The sequence below is a fragment of the Eublepharis macularius genome, chromosome 10 (genome assembly GCF_028583425.1).
Source record: "Eublepharis macularius isolate TG4126 chromosome 10, MPM_Emac_v1.0, whole genome shotgun sequence".
In the NCBI taxonomy this organism is placed as follows: Eukaryota; Metazoa; Chordata; class Lepidosauria; order Squamata; family Eublepharidae; genus Eublepharis; species Eublepharis macularius.
Genome location: NC_072799.1, coordinates 116,123 through 137,782, shown reverse-complemented (window position 1 = coordinate 137,782; position 21,660 = coordinate 116,123). Strand labels below are relative to the sequence as shown.

General features: G+C 47.8%; 1 protein-coding gene across 1 annotated transcript in view; it reads right to left on the bottom strand.

Moving 5' to 3' along the window:
- Nucleotides 1-21,660, bottom strand: part of LOC129336913 (maestro heat-like repeat family member 5) — a 120,279-nt gene that overhangs the window by 61,930 nt on the left and 36,689 nt on the right. The window contains exons 15-18 of the mRNA XM_054990329.1: nucleotides 21,420-21,524; nucleotides 17,112-17,247; nucleotides 10,051-10,160; nucleotides 379-528 (exon numbers count right to left, since the gene is read on the bottom strand). Of these exons, the coding sequence (XP_054846304.1) occupies nucleotides 379-528; nucleotides 10,051-10,160; nucleotides 17,112-17,247; nucleotides 21,420-21,524 (501 nt within the window). The remainder of the gene's footprint in view (nucleotides 1-378; nucleotides 529-10,050; nucleotides 10,161-17,111; nucleotides 17,248-21,419; nucleotides 21,525-21,660) is intronic.

Genomic DNA, 21,660 nt, shown 5'->3' with positions numbered 1-21,660 from the left:
TTCTGCTTGAGTTTTCCTTGTGTTCCCAGCACCTCCACTGCCTCCTGCAGCTCCCACCCCCATCATTCCTCTGCCCTTAAAAGGATCGAAGACCTGCCAACACTGGCCCTTGGAATCCACCTTGAAATATGTGCATTGTGTCAACAAAGGAAGGAGGAATGAGCGCTGCCGCCACCCCACCCCCGCCCTGCTGCCACCCCGAAAGAGCAGACCGATCATTTCTATTGGTAACTGGTGGACTTTCTCTGAGGAAGGCAACTGAGGAACGGAATGAGTGTTGCAAAACCTGGTGAATTCAATTCTCTTGCCTAGAAAGGACAGATTAGAAACTGGACCAATATAACTGGCCGCAACATGACCCCTATGAAAGTCTCTCACCCTTTCAATCTTCCTCACGTGGTTCTGCAGAACGGCATCCAGCACTTCCTCCGCTGCCTTCAGCAACTCGGTGTCAGACCTTCTCAAACTATCTAGTGCAGACAGCAGGAGGTTGGTCAGCTGTGATGAGAAGAGCCGGTCTTCACAGTGCTACAGACAGCAAATGCATGAGGGTTTCAGTGCCAGCCACTGGCTGCGAATGCTTGCGGCAACGCTCTTTAGGCTGAAACATGCTGGTGATATCAATCACCTGATGGTAGGATAAACTCGTTATTCTTAGGTAGTTTCATAACCTACACAAGGTTCAACTGCTGTTCAAGGTTGTTCGTAACAAGACAGTTCATTAGAGTAGATGAAGATGTAGCTAGGGTTGCCAGCCTCCAGGTAGTGGCTGGAGATCTCCTGGAATTACAACTGGTCTCCAGGCCACAGAGATCAGTTCACCTGGAGAAAATGGCTACTTTCCCTCCGCAAACCCCACTTTCTCCAGGTTTCACCCCCCAGATCTCCAGGAATTTCCCAACTTGGAGCAGGCAACACTAGATGTAGCAGGTATAGTACCTTTTAATTATGAACAATTCTCAACTTAGCCTTGCAATTTGCTTTGAGGGTTAGTGGTTACCAAGATGTATCCTAGAACACCTGGGCCATTTCCACACGGCTTACCTTCTTCCAGAAAACAGGAGCTTCACATACGAAATTGCGCGAGAAGATGCTATTATCGCGCGTGAAGATGCTGTTTTCCGGAAGAAGGTAAGCCGTGTGGAAACGGCCCTGGTATCATTAATCTGAAATAATTAGCTTTATCTGCCTGGTATCTTACTTCATGGCATATAAGGTGTTCAAGCGAAGAGATTTCTCTGTGTCCCGCTTCTCACTTCCTCTATAAAAAGAGGACTTTACAAACAATTGAAGAAGACTCTGTGGGACTGTCATGCTCTGGCTGTGACAGGAAGGCCTAGCAAGGCCTCAGAAGCCTGTTAGCAGTGGGAGTAGGCCTGCCTACAATTCCCAGCAGCCCCTGGGCCGTTTTGGCGCCCTTTTTGGCCAATCAGAACACAAGGGGCTGGGGCTATATAAGTCTGGGAGGGGGAAAAGCCTGGGTTCTTCTTCCTCCCAGGGAGCAGCAGGCCGGAGGGGGTCTGTGCTAGGGGGAGAGGCCCTCATCCAGGGAGGGTGAGAAGGCAGGCCCAGCAGGCGGAGGGGCAGGATACCCTGGGCCTTCCCAAGGGACCCTACATCCCGGAGTGGTGGCAGCGTAAGGGGGCTCACCCCACATGAGGCATGACAGGGACATTCAGTAAGAAGTCGTATTTTCTGGGTTAGAGTTTTCTGTGCTAAACCCCACCTATAACATTCTGTCTGCAAGAGTAAAACCATCTTAGAGAAATTGTCATCATTATGTACTTAAAATAAAGATTAGAATTTTAGAAGAGTTGTTTTTAGTAGCATTTGCTTTCTCTGGAATTACTTAAGTTGCATCATCCTGCACTGCTGGATTTCTTTAAAATAAAACATGCTTATTTTAAATACATACTGTTGACTCAAAAGAAGTCCTCTGCTTGGTTTTCTGGAAACGGAACGGATCTATCATTTGATTGGCAATATTTCGTTGCACTGTCAGAGGCAAATTTCTGTCAGAGGGGCTTAACATAGAGCAGGCCTAAACTGGAGCCTTTTGTGCTGTATTTAGCTAATGCAGCTTTCAAACCTCCAGCAGTGCAAATGAGTGCCGATCCGTAACCTGGGTGTGAGTAAAATAATTCCTCACAAGGGGCCATCGTTTGTGATGCAACTGGCAGTTTCACGGGTCCCCAAATGCAGCTGCTGCAACCACAGCCCATCTTAAGCATCCAAACACACGTCTGTACAGGGAAGCATGGCTGCAGAGTTGCTGCTTCTTTCTGCAGCTAATGTCTCATGAAGAGGCGGCGAAGGGCAGAATACGGGTGGCTGAAGCTGGGCACTTTAGTCCCAGGAAATGCCCTGAGCCTTTTAGCCTCAGACCAGGCTGGAATTCCCCACACCTAACAGCACCTCCCTTGTTCCAGACCTGACTGGCTAGACAGGAGTGGGTCTGCCAGGCCAGACAGCAAGGAGGGCCTTCCGTGCCTGTACTGACTGTGTTAGAGAGAGACTGAGCAAGCACGAGACCTTCACCCTGCCCACTCTCTTCCTTGGAAGTCTTGCCAGGGTGAACGTTCACTGCTAGGCCTACCAGGCCTCTTGCTATGGCAGGAGGCCTCCGGCTGGTAGCCCTTGTTGCCCACTGCCACTCCCAAGAGGCAGCAGGAGAATTTTTTTTTTTTAAATGTCATCACCGTGGCCATGTGGCCGAGGGTAGCTCTAGAACTTCACCGAGCTGCTCACTGTCAGTTTGGGGTTGTGCCCAGAGGTGGCAAGTGTCACCGATGTCACATGCTGCTGTGTCCCTGCGCTCCCACTGGTTGCCAGGCTCGGCCTCACAACCCTGCTCATTGCCAATAACCAGCACCAGCCTTTCAACTGTCCAGATTTTCTGAGAGTGCATGATGCCTTTGAGGCTGTTGGCATCATGGGAAAAACAGGGTTGCGCTTACCTGTAACTATTGTTCATTGAGGTCATCTATGCAGGCACACATGAGACCATGTATGCACAGGCTTGCTGAACGGCGAGGTTTTACAGCTTTTAAATCTACTAGGGGGTGTCTCCCCAGAGCGCATGTGTGAGCATTTCCCGCTGGAAAATGCCTGCCCTCTGTGGAGACGGCACCCCCACCCTCATTTTCTTCTGTGCTGCCAGTCTCTCCAATGGTAGAGAAGAGAACTTTGTGGGGTAGGTGGGAGGGCATGTGTGTGCCTGCACAGACGACCTCAATGAACAAGAGTTACAGGTAAGTACAACTCTGTTTTCATTGTCGGTCATCTTGTGCAGTCCCACATGGGAGATTAACAAGCCACTTACCATGGAGGAGGGCAGACCCTTTACTGAAATAACGAATGGGGCACTGCTTGGCCCACTGCTGCCTCCTTTCTGAGAGCCAGGCTGATTCCACACGGCTTACCTGAAGCTGGAACGTTGCGGAACATGCTGGCAAAAACACGGAAGATCACGTTTTCTCACGTGAGTTTTGCACGACATTGCACGAGAAAACGCGATCTTTCGCGTTTTTGCCGGCATGTTCCACAATGTCCTGCAACGTTCCAGCTTCAGGTAAGCCGTGCAGAATCGGCCCCTGTTTGGTGTAGTGGTTAAGAGTGCAGGACTCTTATTGTTACAGTTCTAAAACTGAATAAAAATATTTTTTTTTAAAAAAGAGTGCAGGACTCTAATCTGGAGAGCCGGGTTTGATTCCCCACCCCTCCACTTGAAGCCAGCTGGGTGACCTTGGGCTAGTCACACAGTTCTCTGGAGCTCTCTCAGCCCCACCCACCTCACAGAGTGTTTTGTCGTGGAGATAATAATGGCTCATACAAAGTGCTCATCGGACATCTAGAGCGTAGCTTTCTTTCCACCTCTGATGTTGGTGATGGGAAAAATACTGTTAGTATTATCTCCTGTGGCGTATGAAATTTGATGACTACTTTGGGCAAGAATTCTACGTTGGGTCTTAATACTACTTTCTCTTTGTGTATTTTCATGAAAGATGGGTCTCTACTAAGGGCCGTTAACTCACTTCTGACAGAAGTGTTGGCCACTAAGAATGTCACTTTCATAGATAGGAACTCAAGTGGAATGTAGCCATGGGTTCAGAAGGTTAACTTAGCAAGAACTAAGTGTAATGACCATTGCTGTACAATTCTAAACACCGTAGGGAACATGTTTTGCAACCCCTTGAGAAAGAGCTTAGATGTATTGTGAGAAAAGATGGTTATCTTGTCTATTGGGGCATGAAATGACAAAATTGCCGCCAGATAAACCTTGACAGACGAATTGGAGAGTCCACTTTGCTTTAATTTAATAAAAATTCCAATATATGTGACAGGGAGCATCCATAGGGGTCTAGTCCTTTGTTCCTAGCCCACTCCATGAATTTTCCCCACTTGTGTAGGTAAGACTTTCTGGAGGTAAGTTTTCTGGCATTCAAATTCACCTCAGCTACCCTTTCTGTTAATTTTCCTACTGGAGAATTAACCATGCCATCAGTTTGGTCTGCCTACACTGTGGTGCTGTATTCCCTTGTAACTGAGAAGATCTGGACCTAGTGGTAGGTGATGGAAGGTGTCTTTGGATAAGTGGACTAGTCTGTGAAACCACGGTTGGTGTGGCCAAAATGAGATTACTACAATAACTCTGTTTCCATCTGTTTGTATTTCGATGACCATCCTTGCTATCAAGGGAATTGGAAGAAAAGCATAGAAAAGGCCCTTTGACCACCTTATCTGGAATGCGTCCCCCATGGATGTTAACCCCAGCCCTCTTCTGAAGCAAGAAGCAGGGGCTTTCTGAATTTCTTCCTTGGCAAAAAGGTCTATATTCGGGAAACCCCACTGGCAGAAAATTGGTTCTATGTACTGTTCCTTCAGTGACCATTCGTGGTTGGATGAACCCAGCCTGCTTAGCCTGTCCGCAATAGTGTTGTTTACTCCTGGGATGTGTATGGCCTGAAGAGTTGTGCCCTGCTTGATGGCCCACTCCCACACATGTGTTGCTTCCATACATAATGTCCTCAATGTTGTGCCACCCTGCTTGTTTAGGTAGAACATCGCTATACAGTTGTCGGTGAGTATTTGTACATTCTTTTCTGTCACAATATCTGTGAAAGAGGTAAGTGCATAATGTATAGCTCTTAATGACATTAATATGTAACTTTCTTTCCCCACTCAGCCATAGACCGTGTGCATATCTACCTATACAGTGTGCCCCCCAACCTGATGTTGATGTGTTGGTGGTGATCAAGGTGTCGATCCCTGGTGAGCCAAAATTCAAGCCTGCTAGTAAATGGAGGTCTTGGGTCCACTAGGTGTTCAAGCTGGATTCAGAAAAGGAAGAGGCACCAGAGATCACATTGCAAATTTACGATGGCTAATGGAACATACCAGGGGATTTCAGAAGAAAATCAGCCTGTGTTTTATAGATTACAGCAAAGCTTTTGACTGTGTAGATCATGAAAAGCTGTGGAGAGTCTTAAAAGAAATGGGGGTTCCACAACATCTGATTGTTTTGATGCGCAATCTGTACTCTGGACAAGAGGCTACTGTCAGGACAGAATATGGGGAAACAGAATGGTTTCCAATTGGCAAAGGTGTCAGACAAGGATGCATATTATCTCCCTACCTGTTCAACCTCTATGCAGTGTATATCATAAGGAAAGCTGGATTAGATCTAGAAGAAGGAGGAGTGAGAATTGGTGGGAGGAACATTAACAATCTGAGATATGCAGATGACACCACATTACTAGCAGAAAATAGTGAAGACTTGAAATGACTACTGATGAAGGTTAAAGGAGAAAGCGCCAAAGCAGGATTACAACTGAACATCAAGACGACAAAAGTAATGGCTACTGAGGAACTACTCAATTTTAAAGTTGACAATGAGGAAATTGAAGTTGTTCAAGATTTTCTATTCCTTGGCTCAATCATCAACCAACAGGGAGACAGCAATGAAGAAATCAGAAGAAGATTGAGACTTGGAAGAGCAGCTGTAAGGAAACTAGATAAGATCCTTAAAGATGTCTCTCTAGGAACCAAGATCAAGATAATCCAAACTATGGTATTCCCCATTGCCATGTATGGATGTGAAAGTTGGATAGTAAGGAAAGCTGACAGGAAAACAATTGATTCATTTGAAATGTGGTGCTGGAGGAGAGTTTTGCGGATACCATGGACAGCCAAAAAGACAAATAAGTGGGTATTAGATCAAATCAGGCCTGAATTCTCCTTAGAAGCTAAAATGACAAGACTAAAGCTATCATACTTTGGTCACATCATGAGAAGACCAGATTCTCTGGAAAAGTCAATAATGCTAGGAAAAGTGGAAGGCAGCAGGAAAAGAGGAAGACCTAAAACAAGATGGCTTGACTCAATAAAAGAAGCCACGTCCTCTAGTTTGCAGGATCTGAGCAGGTCTGTTACAGATAGAACGTTTTGGAGGTCTTTCATTCATAGGGTCGCCATAGGTCAGAGACGACTTGACGGCACATAACACACAACAACACATCGTGGGGTGATAGACTGAGAGGAATCATAGTTGAAATTTCCTCATATGTAGTCTTGCCAGAGAGGTTACAGCTGTGGTGACAGCCATAAAGCCTAATGGTGTCTGTATGCTTATGGCTGGTTGGAATCTTTGTTTGGAGAACAGTTTGATCATGTAGTTATCTTCCTTGCTCTTTCTAAGGGAAGAAAGGCCTTATTCAGGGATCCATCAAAGATCACCCCTATGAACTGAATTCTCCTAGTTCTATTTAAGTTAGATTTTTTGAAATGTATTACAAATCCAAGATTCTGACACATTTCTAATATAACTCCTATTTGTTGCCGTAACTCCTTAGAGTGTGCTGCAATCAGACAATTGTCTAAATATGGGTATATGGAGCATTCTTGCGTCCTTAAGTAGGTTATCACTGGGGCTACACATTTTGTGAAGATCCTCGGAGCTGCCGCTAGCCCAAAGGGGAGGATCTGATATTGATCGACCTTGCCGTTGAGAGTGAGCCTCAAAAACTTTCTGTAGGAGAGGTGGATAGAGGTGTGGAAGTATGCGTCTTTCAGGCCCATGACTGCAAACCAGGAGCTAAGTAGAAGCAGTTGGAGGGCCAAGGGAAGGGTCACCATTCTCAACTGACGCACGGCCACAGATTTGTTTAGATTTCTCAAATCCAGTATGGATCTGAGCCCCCCCCCTCCTTTTTTGAACCAAAAAGAATCTAGAGGGGGACTCAGAATCGGGAACCTGTTGGTCGGCCCCTTTCTGCAGTAATGTAGTTAGTTGCTGAACTAAGTCAGGAGATGATGTTTGTGAAAGGTTAGTCGGGAGACTCAGAGTTGGTAAACATTCAAATTCAATTTTATAACCACCTTCAACAATATTGAGAATCCAGGTGATCAGAAGTGATCAGCTGCCACAGTGGTAAGAACGTGGCCAGCCTGTCCCCAAATATTATGAAGCATTCCTGGTCTAGTTAGAATTCCTTATTGTGTTGAGCCACGTCCTTATTATTTGAAGGGTTGTGGCTCTGTCTCTGTTTATGTGATGGCCTTTGTCTCTGGTAGTTGCCCTGCTGTATGGGAGCTTGTCAGTTTGATACTGGTAGAGATGGTATCTAGAGAAGCGGTTCCTGTATGGTTGTTGCTGTCTGTATTGCTGTCTGCGACTGTGGTCCAGTTTGCTGTCTTGGTGGCAAGACTCCATAAGGCCTTGCAGTCTGCCTATCCTTTTTTCTCTTGGGAGAGACATTCATCCATCCTGTGGGAGAAAAGAATCTGGCCCTCAAAGGGTAGGTCTTCCACCTTATCTAGTTTCTTGTCCTCTTTCTCAGCGGAAGTTGAATGGGATCCTTGTCTGTGTTTGGACTGCATTTCCTCTGTAATGAGGGATGATGGAGGAGGGTGGTTAAATAGGAAGGGACCCATGCCCTCCTTTGTTTTGTATAGCCCTCCGGCCTTCTTTGATGTCATCATGTCATCTTATCCACAAAACCCTCAATAATAGGGAAGGTGATGTTTGCCGGATTCTCTGCCTATGGATGCTGCAGAATCTTATCCTTAGTTTTGAGCTTGGTGGCGGTGATGTCGATATCCAATGACTTTGCCATTTGGAGCATTTGCTCTGTATATAATCTGAAACCGTCTGTTGGAGAGGTCGACCTGTCTGCTGTCAGTGCCTCACCTGGAGACGGATCCTGTCCTCTTGCAATTCAGGCAGCTGGAAGGCCATAGAAGATTTAGGCATGTAATATGGATCCCTACGTCTTGTTAGTTGGTGGATCTCTTCAAAGATGGAGGAAGTTGACTCTGTTCTGTACAGCTCCTCCAAATCAATGCCATATATAGATGGTTTTACCTGATGAAACCAAGGCGAGCCCTTATGTGAGCAACAGGGAAAAGGTTGGCCTCGTCCTTGTTCCCAATTACGTTGGTCAGACGAGGCTCTAGAGGGTTCACCTTCCTCCTCGGATGAGTACCCAGATTGGGATCTTGAATGCATGGATGGAGTCCGTGGGGACTCAATGACCTGCACTTCTGGAGGCTCCATCTCTATGTCCAAGGTGCGTTTGGTCTTTCCACCTTTTTTAGGGTATGTTGTGTTTTTGACTTGACCTTCTTCTTAGGGGGGTCATTGGACTCTGGTGCCTGTGATTCCCTCTTGTGGGATACTTTTGGAGTTGGGTCCCCAGCTGTAGTCAGCATTGTATCCATATTGGCAGAGTCTCTTGACTTCGAGCAGTGCTGTCCTCACTGGTTCTGACAGACTAGGAGATGCGAGAGTCAGGGTCCGAGGCTGGTCCAATAGGCTTTGTGTTTCCAGAGTCAAGTGTCAGGTCTGAACAGAGGTGATTGGAACTGAGGGACTCACCGGCCTTGCCGTTAAGGGCGCCGTTGGAGTCAAGTGATGTTGTTGGCTCCAAGGTGTTACAGTTGGATCCGATGGAGTGAGCATCCTTGAAGCTGAAGACTGTGAGAGGATTGGATCTGAGTGTATGGCCAACTCTGACAGTGTGGAAGATTTTGCCGATTTAGTAGCCAGGCTATTCGATGCTGAGAGTGTCCACTCCCATAACAGGGCCTTTAGTCTGGTAGCCGTTTTAGTCCATGCCTTTGGGGTAAACGTCTGTCATAATTTGCAAGCTGGAACATTGTGTCCCTCCCCCCCAGGCAAAAGAGGCACAGATCGTGCCTGTGTATGGGTCATTTTTGTAGAGCATTTAGTGCATCTCTTAAACAAGGCCTTATCTGCCATCTCATAGGAAGGCATTGGAGTTCCATCTGCTGAAGAAAGAAGATATCAATCTAAGAAGAAAAACTATGAAGCGCGCTGTAGACAACCCTTCTGTCCGGTGGCAAAAGAGGAACTAGGGGTGGGGGTGCCGTCTCCGTAGAGGGCGGGCATTTTTCAGCAGGAAACACTCGTGCATGTGCTCTCGGGAGACAGGCGCCCCCCAAGTAGATTTTAAAGCTGTAAAACCTCGCCGTTTAGTAGGCCTGCGCATATGCAGTCTCATGTGGGACTGCCCAAGAAGATTGACAATGAACTGTAGTTCTTATCACCCAGAGAGACCATGCAGGCTGGCTGTGACCTACAGTGGGTATCAGCCGCCTCTCCCACATGTATAAAGCTCCAGTCACGATGTTCACTGCCTTTCTTGTTAAATAATACTGGCGCCGGCTTACTGCTTCCTCACTGGTGTCCTCCTGAGCCTACAAGGTGGCATGTGTCCAACACTGGTGTGCAGAGTTTGGCACACTATGCTAAGCCCTAATTGTTTGCTAGGTCTTTTGCTGCGGCCCAAAGATTCTTGCCTGTGCTTAGGACAGTAGCGACAGGTGGGCACCTGGGCTACAGTTTACTGTGATCTGGAAGGTCAATCAGAATCCATGTCACTGGCTACGGATTCTGAAGTCCATCCTCTAATTTCAGAATCGTTCTTCCCAAGACAGATTTTCCAGATCTGATCCAAATTCTGTGTGGGGCAGAATCTGGAAGTTCTTTGCACTCATCAACCCCCAGCACCCCAGCCACGTCAGCAATACCATTGCAATCTGCCATTCACTCTCTGTTAGACCAAGAGAGCCTGTTTCCTGCAGCTTTGAGGTCTTCATCACTGACCACTTCCTCCTCTTTTGCGTCCTCTGCTTTAGGCCTGTTGCAGAACAGAACAGAGCAAAATGGCGGTCACAGAGCTGCATGTGAAGACAGAAGGGAAATGGCTCCAAATCCCACAGAAAACGTCAGTTGGCGTTTTCATGTAACTACTCAATAGCATGGGGGAGAAAACTGAGCTCTGAGGAACTCTAAAGCAGAGAGACCACGGTCTGAGCCGAAGATCTCCACAACCAGTTGCTGGAAAGGCAGGCATTAGTTGTAAATGGCACCAGGAGATTTTCTCTGGGCAGAGGTATTTGTGGCAGGGACTCAGAAAAGACCTCTTTGGCCTGTGTGTAAAATCTTGGATTACATTAAATGTGCTGACTGAATGACCCCATCACAATTAGGATGCCACTTTTTGCAATTTGCCCAGAATGCATTTAAAACAAACTCTAACCTCCTAAAATAGTTTGGCACAAAGAAAACAGATGCCAAATAACCACAGACATACTGCAGGGGGGGAGGGGGGCTGCAAGAGTTTTTTTTAAAAAAAAAACAGAAATCTTTCCTGAAGCTTGAGGTGCAGGGGGAGGGAAGGAATTGTCACTGAAACTAGAGTCGGGGAGAAGAGAGCAGAAAGGAAGAAGCTGAATTTGGGCACTAACAGGAAAGCTTGCCCTTGCTCTCGGAAACCGTTAGACTGTATGTCACTGGTCAGTATCCTATAACTCTGCTTCACGAGGTGTGAAGCCTTTGTTTAGCCTAGAAGCCTTCCCCCAAATTAAGTGACTCTTCCTCTTGTGGCAAAATCCCTTATGGTAGAGGGAAAACTTTGCTGAGCAGTGGGATTGTACAGACAATTCTTACGGAATGGAATTTGAGCACAGTTTTTCCTGTTCATAAAGGGGGAGCAGGAAGCTACTGACAAATTGTAGCACTGTTAGCCTTATTAATATTACAGCTAAATTACATGTAATACATCCACTTAGCTTGAAGCCTGGGCCATTACTAACAACGTTTTTTGCGAAGAACAGGCTGCGCGTTCTATTTGGTACTTGATCCTTGCCGATAGACGTCTTACCTGACTACACAATAGAAACTGCCTTGGTCACCCTACTTGATGGTCTATGCAGCTCTTCCTCCAAGGGGAGTGGCTCCCTGTTGGTTCTTCCGGCCCTCTCAGCGACTTTTGGTACCATTGGCCATAGGAATCCTCCGAGCCACCTGGTGGGGACAGGAATGGCTTGTGATGGCTCCATTCCTTTCTGCTGAGCAGGCCTCAGAAGGGGGCGCTGGGAGGCTATTATTCTGTTCTTTTGTCCCCTTTTTTCTACCTTAACATGAAACCACTGGGACAGTTCACCTGGAGAGTTGGAGCAAGGTGTTGCTAGTACTTAGCCCTCTCTCCTCTTTCCTTTCTGTCCAGTTCTATGGAGGCAGTGGATACTCCAGACCACTGTTTGTATTCCATGAAAGGCCGGGCGAGACTGCACAAACTGAAACTCCCATCAAGTGATGGCAGAAATGCTGTGAATTGCTCACAAAGCTGATGTGGGAGAAGCTATACAGCCTGCTACTTCTCCTTAAAACTTCTCCCCTGGAAGGTCTGGCTTGCAACCTGGGGGGGGAGGGGGGTGGCGCTTCTGGACTCACCGCTGGCCCTGCTTATCAGGCTGTGAACTTACAAGAATTAACAGAGATTCAATTACAACAAATTTAAGTGAAAATAAAATACAACATAAAACCTTGACCCGAAAACACAACCATGTAGGGCATTTTTAGTATTTGAACAACTAACATTGAGGGTTAGTGGCCACAAAGCACCCTTCTTAGAGCCACGTGTGAAAGGGTCAGGAAGACCTTCTCATCTGCATAGAAAAGAATAGATATTTTCTGTGGGCTGAGCGAGAGTGGAAAAAGCTCTAGACACAACAACCTCTCAACAATGCCATTAATTAATTAATGATTAATGTGAGCCTTGTGGGTAGCCCAAGAGAGCTCCACCCAGACATCTGCCTCAGGGCACACAGTGCTGTGTCCGCTCAAGAACTTCTGCTTCGAAGCGCAGCCAATGGTGCCAATGGGGGGCCGGCAGGGATGCCGGCAGCTCCACACCGGGCTATCGGCTTGGTTGCTTGCCAGCACACTCTGTCCCCAATGGGTGGGGGGCACAGCGGGAGGGGCTGTGCCCTGAGGAACCGCTGGACAGGTCCTCGTGGCACCTACTGAAGAAAGTGCCTGCCTCCCTGCCTGGGGAGAAACTGTCCCAAGGGCAGGGCTGTTTCCGCTCCTGGGACTGCCAAGGAAGCGGCTCTCGGAGGGAGGGAGGCAGTGCCGGCCGGCCAGCCTGCAGACCGTTCCATCAAGGACATGGTTGTTGGCACCTGCTCTGCAGACCAGCAAGTCGTAATTGTGAAATCTGATCCTCTTTTGTGTGTTTTGTACATTATAAGCTGATATAAGTCTGTACTGCAAGGTGAAAAATGGGTTGTCAGTGTCTAAAAATAGTAATAAGTGATAATGAATAAATATTACCTTGCAGGATCAGAGACTCCCATGGTAGCTTCAGCCAACAGAGGGGACAAAATTGTAAGGCACCTCCGCACAGGGGGTGGGCAAGTGACAGTTGGATGTCCCCTGTATGCAGCCAGGAAGGGGCCAGCCAGCAAACGGAGACACCCGCAATTAAGGCTGTGGCAGCCACAGCCCCTCAGCCGTTCGTCAGGGCATTGGCCATAACTGCCTCCGGCAGCAATCCTCGGATCACTTTCCTAGGATTAAAGTCCCATTCTTTGCAATGGAGCTACCTCTGAGTAGACCTGCCTAGGATTGCTCACTATGTCTCTGTTGGCCACCTGTGCAGGCAGAAATCCAACGGGAAGGAGACTTGGGGGAGACAGCAAACCCAGAAAGGCTTTCTCAGGCTGCCACTGCCCGTGAGATCCCACCACCCTGCCACGGGGCTGCCATTTCACCAGTTCCCGCACAGCTCCCCCACCATCCTGCCCACTCAGATCGCGATTGTTTTTGGCATGGCCATTCCTCTTACAGGCAGGCTGTAAGACCATGCCTGTAAGCGCTCCACCATGGCCTTGCTGTGCAGCTCACAATGGGAGCTCTACGGGACAGAGGGGCTGGCAACCCCATTCACTGGGCACCACCCCTCTTCCTCTGCTGCTGCGCGATCAAGTCCTGAGTGTCCTCCAGGTGTGTCCGTGTGCAATTACTGTCGGGCAGGGGGCCTTGCTCCCCCCCCACCCCTGTGCACTCTGTTGGCTGCTTCCTGGGGCTCCTGGCAATCCACACTGATCTTCACCATCTTGAATGGTGTCATCCAGAAACTTGGCCACTATTCTGCTCATATCCCCACCAATTCTAGAGAATGTATGAACAAATCAAATAGTGTTGGTTCCAATGCCGATCCCTGGGGGAGCCCAGCCTACCGCTCACCTTCCTCCAATGCAAGAACAGTCCCTTTAGTCCTGCTCTCTGCTTCCTGACATTTAACCAGTGCTTAGTCCATAGGAAGATCTCTCTTCTTAATTTCTGACTGCTAAGCTTACTCGAGAGTCTTTGAGGAGGTATCTTGACAAAAGCTTGTTGGACATCAATACTGGATATTACTTGTATAACTCTATTTGTGTGGCCTTCACTTGTGTTAAACTAGTTGAAAATGAAATTTTTAAAAGGCAGTTATCGACAATTGTGTTTAGAAATGAAAAGGCAACCAATGGACCTTCTTTTTCAACTGGAAATATCTGCTCCTGGACCATTTTTTATCTGTCAGCAGTTTAGCTTCTGCTTTTTGAACCAACTGAAGCTTCCAGATTGTCTTCAAATGCCACCTCACACCCAGCACATGGAAAGAGTCCCGCCTGAGAGCCCGTTTGGTGTAGTGGTTAAGAGCACTCGCGGGACGCTCATCCGGAGAACCGGGTTTGATTTCTTACTCCTCCGCTTGAAGCCAGCTGGGTGACCTTGGGTCAGTCACAGCTCTCTCAGAGCTCTCTCAGCCCCATCCACCTCACAGGGTGATTGTTGTGGGGATAATAATAAAATACTTTGTAAACTGCGCTGAGTTGGCATTGAGAGCTGCTGTAGCACAGTGGATAAATAGTTCAGCTGCTAATCAGCACTGTATTGGTTCAAATCCCGCTACTGCCATGAGCTCAGCAGGTGGGCTTGGGTAATCCACTCCTCTCAGCCCCAGCTCCCCAGCTGTATTGTGGGGATAATAAAAACACTAACTTGTTCACTGCTCTGGGTGAGTCACTAACCTGTCTAGAAGAGTGGTATATAAGTGCAGTTATTATTATTTATTGTTAAGTTGTCCTGAAGATTGGTATATAAATCAAATGTTACTGTTGCTATTGTTATTATTATAGACGTGACAAGAGCTTGGGTAACAGTAGCCAAATCCTCTTCATTTATGAACGGCCAAGGCTGGCAAGGGCACAACATGGACGACAGGGAACCTCGTGTGACCTGCACCTGCACACCCAGATCCAAGAGCACCCCAGGCTGCAAGTCTGCTCCTTCCAGGGGAGTGCGATCCGTTCCAGGACCGGTCAGCTTCTGAAGCTTCAATCAGTATTGTGAACAGCCGGCGGCAGCATCTTGGCCTTGACTGAGTGAAGCTTCAGTTTACGGGCCCTCGTTCAGCTCATGGCCTTCTCCAAACAACGGTCCAGAACACCCACAGCCTCCTCTGGCTCGGGTTGTTTCCACCGGGCTTCCCCCCTGCCTTGCTGTGTTCTTTCCCAGATTTCATTTGGTATGATCTTTTTGGAAAGACGCCCTTGGAGGCCATGTGGAGCTGGGCATTTTTACAGCTCCATTTCCAAGCTTCAGCCCCCTTGTTACTTTTCCATCCCCACCACTCAAGGGCTTTTTTCTGGCTTTACAACCACTGGGAATTGCTAGATCACATAGTGTTATAATGATCGATTGCCATGGTCTACCATCCTCAAAAGACAAAAAGTTGGTATCTAGCCTTTTTCATTAAGAAGTTAAAAGGGTTCAGGGTTCCCCTTACTACTCTGCAGTGAAATGAGCTAGAAACTTACTTTGCATTTGTTTGTGCAAGTAGGAAAGTAATAGATCTTGGCAGTAAATTGTTACCCAATAGTGACCTAGTAATGCCAGACTTGTAAAAAATAAAAGTCCTCCAGTTTGGGGGTGGGGGGAGGGGGGCTGAGGCAAGAAAAGTGCAGGGGAAACTGCACTGCTCTTTGTAGCTGCTCATTTGCAGTAACAATGAGAGCTGCCCAGAGAATTGCCTCCATGTGGAGGCACTCTCATTTGAAAAGGAGAAGTAATGCTGGGTGTTGTCAGACAACCTGTTCTGCCAGTTTCACATAGATGCTAAAGACGAGTACAGGGGGAAGTAAAGAACCCTGCAGAACTCAACAGCACGAGCTGTCAAGGTCCACCTAACTATGGTGAGCATCAACCTCTAATGCCATTCAGACATACTGGAATGGGACTGCCAGCGTGTGGTCCCTCTGAAACCCACCTCAAGATATCATGGGCAGTGATACTGAAAGCCGGTAAGAAGTTCAGGAGAATCAAAAGAGACACTAACACTTCCCTGTCGTTCTCCTGCAAAAACTGTCTATTAGGGCTGCAGCCACTCATTGTTGAATGCTGTGCTATTGTTGTACTATAGTAATCACCAACAACTGGATTTTCCTGGGCAGACAAGACAACCCAGAGGAATGTTTGATACCGCAGCATGACAGCATAATATCCAACAATGTGTGGATACAACTGAGGTTGACCAAGGCAGTTTCGGTTTCAGCCCCTAGAATGGAAACAAGGTTGACATGGATCTATATAATCCCTACAGAGATCTACTTGAGTAAAATTTTCTGCCGCTAAACTGGACCATGGTCTTTTACACTTGTACAGAGCTCAGTATACCATAAAGTTGCCTTATCGAGAAGCAGATGTGCTCCCACCAATTTTTTCAGTCCCAGCTTCCTGGGTAGGAAACAGGTCTCTGTGTTTGTGCCGTTCCTGTTCAACTTTCCCATGCTCTCTTCTTTTCCCACCTGCAAAAATGGTTGAGAGTTTTCCACTTGGCTCTGGCCAGAGGAAAGGATCATCCTCCTCCTCCATACGTAAGTGTGTCTGTGCTGTCTGTTTACGGCCCCGGCTTTCTACTGTAATTCAAACTCCCTATGAAATTCATTCCCCTGACCTGGGTGGCTCAGGCACGCCCCATCTCATCAGGACGTGGAAGCTAAGCAGGTTAGTAATTGGATGGGCGAACTCCAAAGAAGATCTGGGTTGCTATGCCGAGAAGTGGATTACTGGGAAACTACCTCTCTTAGTCTTTTGCCTTGAAAACTCCTGCATGGGTTGCCCTGTGTCAGCTGTGGCTTACAGCACTTTCCACCACCAAGTAATACATGATGACAAACAGTTATTTTGGGATTGGCGTCCCTTTCAAGCCTGATATTGCTGCCTGGGAAAGTGGTGGTTTCAAAGGCTGTTCAAATGACAGCTACTTTGGCACTAACAATCACTAAATCAACACACCAGTTTAGCTGGATGAACTTTTCCTGGATGCGCCAGTCTATCCTCTGCCATTCTTCTACTCCAGAGGCCTCCCATCAAGGCAATGGGCAGGCTCTGATCTGAGGAGCCTTGGCAAGATGACTGTGCCATGCCGAAGGCTCCAGGGGGGACGTACATTTGTGACCATCATCGTATTTGTGGCAGGGTTTCTTGTTTGACTACGTGCTGTTAGGTGTTGGCTTTATGCACAGTGGCTAAAAAAACACCTTATCCTTCTGCATAGGAACCCCCTGAGTTCCTGACTGCTAACTTACATTAAACCTGTGAAGCAGGTGGAAAGCCAGCCAAGCCTCGGCCAACAGCAGCTCAGGCCTGGGTGCCGTGTGGTCCCCAAGCGCCGGTGTGCTTCTGTGATGTGTGGGTTATCCTATGGACAAGGCAGCAAAGGTCCGGAGGGGTATTTCTCTGGACTCTTGGCACTTACTCTTCCGCCGCAGCAGTACCTCACAGAGGCAGCTGACGCCTTGCACAGCCGATGAACTGATGCATTCCGCTGGATCGTTGCACAGCACAAGCAGAACAGCAGTGAGGTGGGCGAACTGGCTGAATTCCTGAGAAAGCTGGTGAAAGACGGACAGAGGAGGAGGGCCTTGTGAACATTACAGGGGGGCCAAGGTCACGTCTGTCCACTTGACTCCTTCCCTCGTCATCCACCCATGCAGGTCTATGTGGACATGTGTGGCAAGCCTGCTGGGCTATGGTTTTGAGCAGAACTACCGCAATGGTGGATGAAGCGCTCTACACTTCAGGGCAGACCTCCTCCTTCCCCTTCCCCCCATTGAGGAAGCCTTCACAAATTCAGTCCAGATATGACAGGAAGTCTTCCTCTCCCTGTTTTTAACAGCCTACTTTTCAGCTGACGCCGGGGGCGGGGGGGGGGGGAGACAAGCAGCCGTGGCACATTCTTCCCCTCTTGGGACTACTAACAACAGTGGTTTTTTCCTAAAATAGGGGTGCTGCAATAATATTGTTTGCCACCTTGGGGCCCCAAGCCTGCTGGCCGAAACAGGTGCTGGTAGGGCAGAACAAAGAACCAGTACAGTGGAAAGAGAAGCCGGCACTTCTGAAAGAGGTGCTGGTACCGTGTAACCAGTGTGCACCGACGGAAAAAAAGCCCTTAGTAATAATACTTCATATATGTATACTTGTTGCTGCAATATCTAAAAGGGAATGTTGCAGAGCTGGAAAATGTTTTCCACATGGGGAGAGGCTTGTGTGGTTTCCCTGTTGCTGCTGCGGCTACCAAGAGAGGAAGCCGCAACAGGTTTCCTTACATTTTCTCTTCCCCAGTCCCCTTTGGTGGCCATCCCCCCCTACTTCCAGTGCCACTAATGAGTTTTTCCCTTTTTTAAAAAAAATCAGTGATCGATGTAATGTAGCATTATAATGGCCTTTCCATCTGTGTGTTTGAATTCCTAGATCACAGTTTTTAAAGTCAGTCTGCAGCACCTTTTGTTTCAGAGATCTAGGAGGAAAGGCATACCTCTGCAGTGATAAGGGCTGGGAAGCTGAGAATTTAGAGGGACTAGTTGATGGATCATTAATAATTTTATACTGTTATAAATTGGTGGGTGAAATGACCACTGTGGGCCTGGGAAAATGGCACCAATGTGGCCGGGACCAGGAAAATCCAGACACCCCCCGCCCCCCAAAAAAGTGGCAGGCACGTCAGATTTGCTGTAATCTTTCCTGAAAGATTACAGCAAGTGGGATTGGGAGAAAGTGCAGAGAAGACCCAGGAGATGCAGGAAAGCATCACGAGGGAACCGCGGGGTGGGGGGGTGGGGCGGACCCACTTCCCAGGCGCCTCCAAGCCATGACAAACAGTCCATGTACAAATGACCCAAGATGATCAAGGGGTGGGAGGCTTACGGGAACTTCCACGTGCAGAGGCAGTAAACCTCCGAGTGCCAAGACTGGGAGGCAACGCCAGGAAAAAGCCTCGGCCTTTATACCCTTCGCTGGCACTCTGGAGCAACTGCTTGGCCACTGTGTAAAACAGGATGTTGGATTCGGTGGAGGGCGGGTGAGAACCAGTAATGCTCTTCTCTTGGCCTTATGGCACCATTTCGTAATCTCAGATTGAGACTGCAAGTCTTTGCATGCTGAGCTAGGCAGGCAAGTGGAGTATCTCCTGTTCTGGGTGGGGCTTCACTCCCCCAAAAGAAGCAGGTCCATATTTGGGGGTACTTCTGGACCTGGGCCTCCTCTTGGATAAACAGGGGGCAGTGGTGGCCGGGGGTGCCTTCCACAGCGTCAGTCGGTGAACCAGCTGCAGCCCTTCCTGGGTGGGAAAGATCCGGCCTCTGTGGTACATACCCTGATAACCTTTGGATGAGATAGCTGCAATGCACTCTGTGGGGCTACCCTTGAAGCTACAGTGGGTACTGAATGCTGGGTCTAGAGTGCTGACTGGAGTGGGTCACAAGGGCTGCCTCACTCCAGTCTTGTTCCCTCTGCGCTGGCTCCCAATTTGCCTCTGGGCCCAATTCAAGGTGGTGCTATTGTCCTTTAAAGCCCTATATTGTTTGGGGTCAGTATGCCTCAGGGACCACCTTCTCTGATATGAAACTACCTGACCACACTGGTCCCCTTTAGAAGCCCTGCTTTGGGTGTCTGCAACATCTTAGTCTAGATGGGATGGCAGCCCAAGAATTCCCTTTCCAGGGAGATTCATCTGTCTCCCTCGATTGTTACCTGTTGCCAAACGGAGAAGACTTTTTCATTTCGGCTGGCATACCTTCAATAAGTGTATCAGCCCTCCTCTCTGGTTTTGGTGTTGAGTGTTTTTATATATTTTGATTGAATTGTTTTAAATATACTTTATTTTAAATGCTCTTTTACTGCTGAAACGTTTTAATGTTTGCCACATTTGGGGAAAGGCAGCATAGAAATGTTTTAGAAAAAAATATAAAAATAAATAAGAGGCACAAATTCTCAAACAAAATGAAGGACAGTGAGTGATATTAAGAGTAAACCCAACGCATCAGTTCCTTATTACAGGCAGATACTAGTAGGCAAAGAACCTCCATTCACCCTTAACACATCACAACTAAATATGAACAGAAGTTCCAACAGGTTTTACAGGGATACCTGCCTTTTGTTACAGAAGGCAAATCCTGGTCAGAATTATCATAGCTCTGTCGTTATGTTTTTTGTGATAAAAGGTAGTGTTAGTATTCAAAAATAGGTTACAGAAGAGAAATAATCTCAGCCTAAATCATTTTTGGGGAGTGTCCCCTTATGCCCCCATTCTTCTCAAGGAACCTTCATTTTTCTTGTTTCCTCCTCGTCTTTCTCTATTCTTTCTATGTTTTCCCCTCCTGCCTGCCTGTCTTTTCCTCTATTCATTCTCATTTTGCCTCTTTCTTGTTCTTTTTTGGATCCAAAAAGTTCATGGCAGAGGACAGGCAGTGAGTAGGTTGTTTATGCAGTAGGGGGGAAACACCATAAACTCTGCCTCATTGCAAACTGAGGGGGCACCCCAAAAATATCAATCTTGCTCAGATTTTTTGCACTCTACTCTCACTTGTCACTGTTCACATTAAAGAGGAGATGAAACAAGAAAGAAAGAAAGAAAGAAAGAAAGAAAGAAAGAAAGAAAGAAAGAAAGAAAGAAAGAAAGAAAGAAAGAAAGAAAAGGACAAGGTGGTTCTGCCAGTAAGAAATTAACTGACTCAGAACAAGAGCTACTGAGTTGTCATAACTCCCCCTCAAATAAGTAATAAGTAACACCTCAGCGAGGGAACATGGTGTATTTCAAAGGAACCGGTGCCTCTTCCTGCCCGCTTCAGCTACAGGCCTGGCTCAGGACATGTGGCCTACATCTGAGGCAGGGATCCAGTCATCAGACGTTTGCCTCCAGGGAGGGGCGATGCAGTGCCCCCCCGTGCCTAGGCGACCAGGTCCCTGCACCCCTGTTGTGGCGGCTGGTTCTTGTTCCATGGTCCCTCCCAGGCCAAAGCCCAATATTACAGACTCATAATAAAGATGTAAGGCAAGCCCTGCTGGACCAGACCAGTGGCCCATCCAAACCAACATCCTGTTTCTTCCAGCCGTGGCCAACCAGCTGCCTTGGAGGGCCGATAGACGAGGCCTTCCCCTGGAACTGCCTTCTGGCACCAGCATTCTGAGGTTGACTGCCTCTGGACATGGAGGTTCCCTTTAGTCATCGTGGCTACTAGCCTCTAAAGGACATATCCTCCAAGAGTCTGTCTAATCCCCCTTCTGAAGCCATCCTTGCTGGTGGCTATCCACTACCAGCCAAAGATCTCTTTCCCTCTCTTCCTCTGTCAGTTCAGACCTCATCAGCATATAACTGAATTTCAGACTTCCTGTTAGAATTGTTGCAGGTTGCTGTCACCTGGGCATTACTATATCCTTGAATTAATTCCTCAGCAGGCCTTTCTTGCCTGTTGTGGACAAGAGCCAGAGTCCCACATACTCTGTCAGTCTGGGGAAAAACATCGCAGGTGCTGTACCTCTGAATACCAGCTGCCATCCCACCTGATCCTGCTATTGGACTTCCCAGAAGCCTCTGCTTGTCCCTGTGGGAAAGAGAATGGGGGTTGCATCACCCCCAATCTGAGACCCAGTGCTTTTTTTGTTTTCTGGTGGGTGGACACTTGCTGTGTCATGAGCACAAAAATGCAGCATGATTGGTTTGTTCCAGCTACAGAACTCTTAAGGAAGAGAGGCCCCCTCTTGTTGCAAGGTCAATGTCCATACTCACATCACAGTGGAAACATTCAGCTACAAATTTCAAAAGCTTCATTGCCGTCTGTACTGCTCTCTCTCGCTCGTGATCCAGTGTGGACGTCATCCATGGCTCCATGAGCTGTCAACAAAGAAGAGGCAGATAAAATGTGTCCCTGTGGTGGTGGTGGCGGCGGCGGCGGCTATACCTTGACATGGTGAGCATAGAAGATCAAGAGCAGTGGAGATTATGCTCCTCAAACAACTCTGAGCTTGTC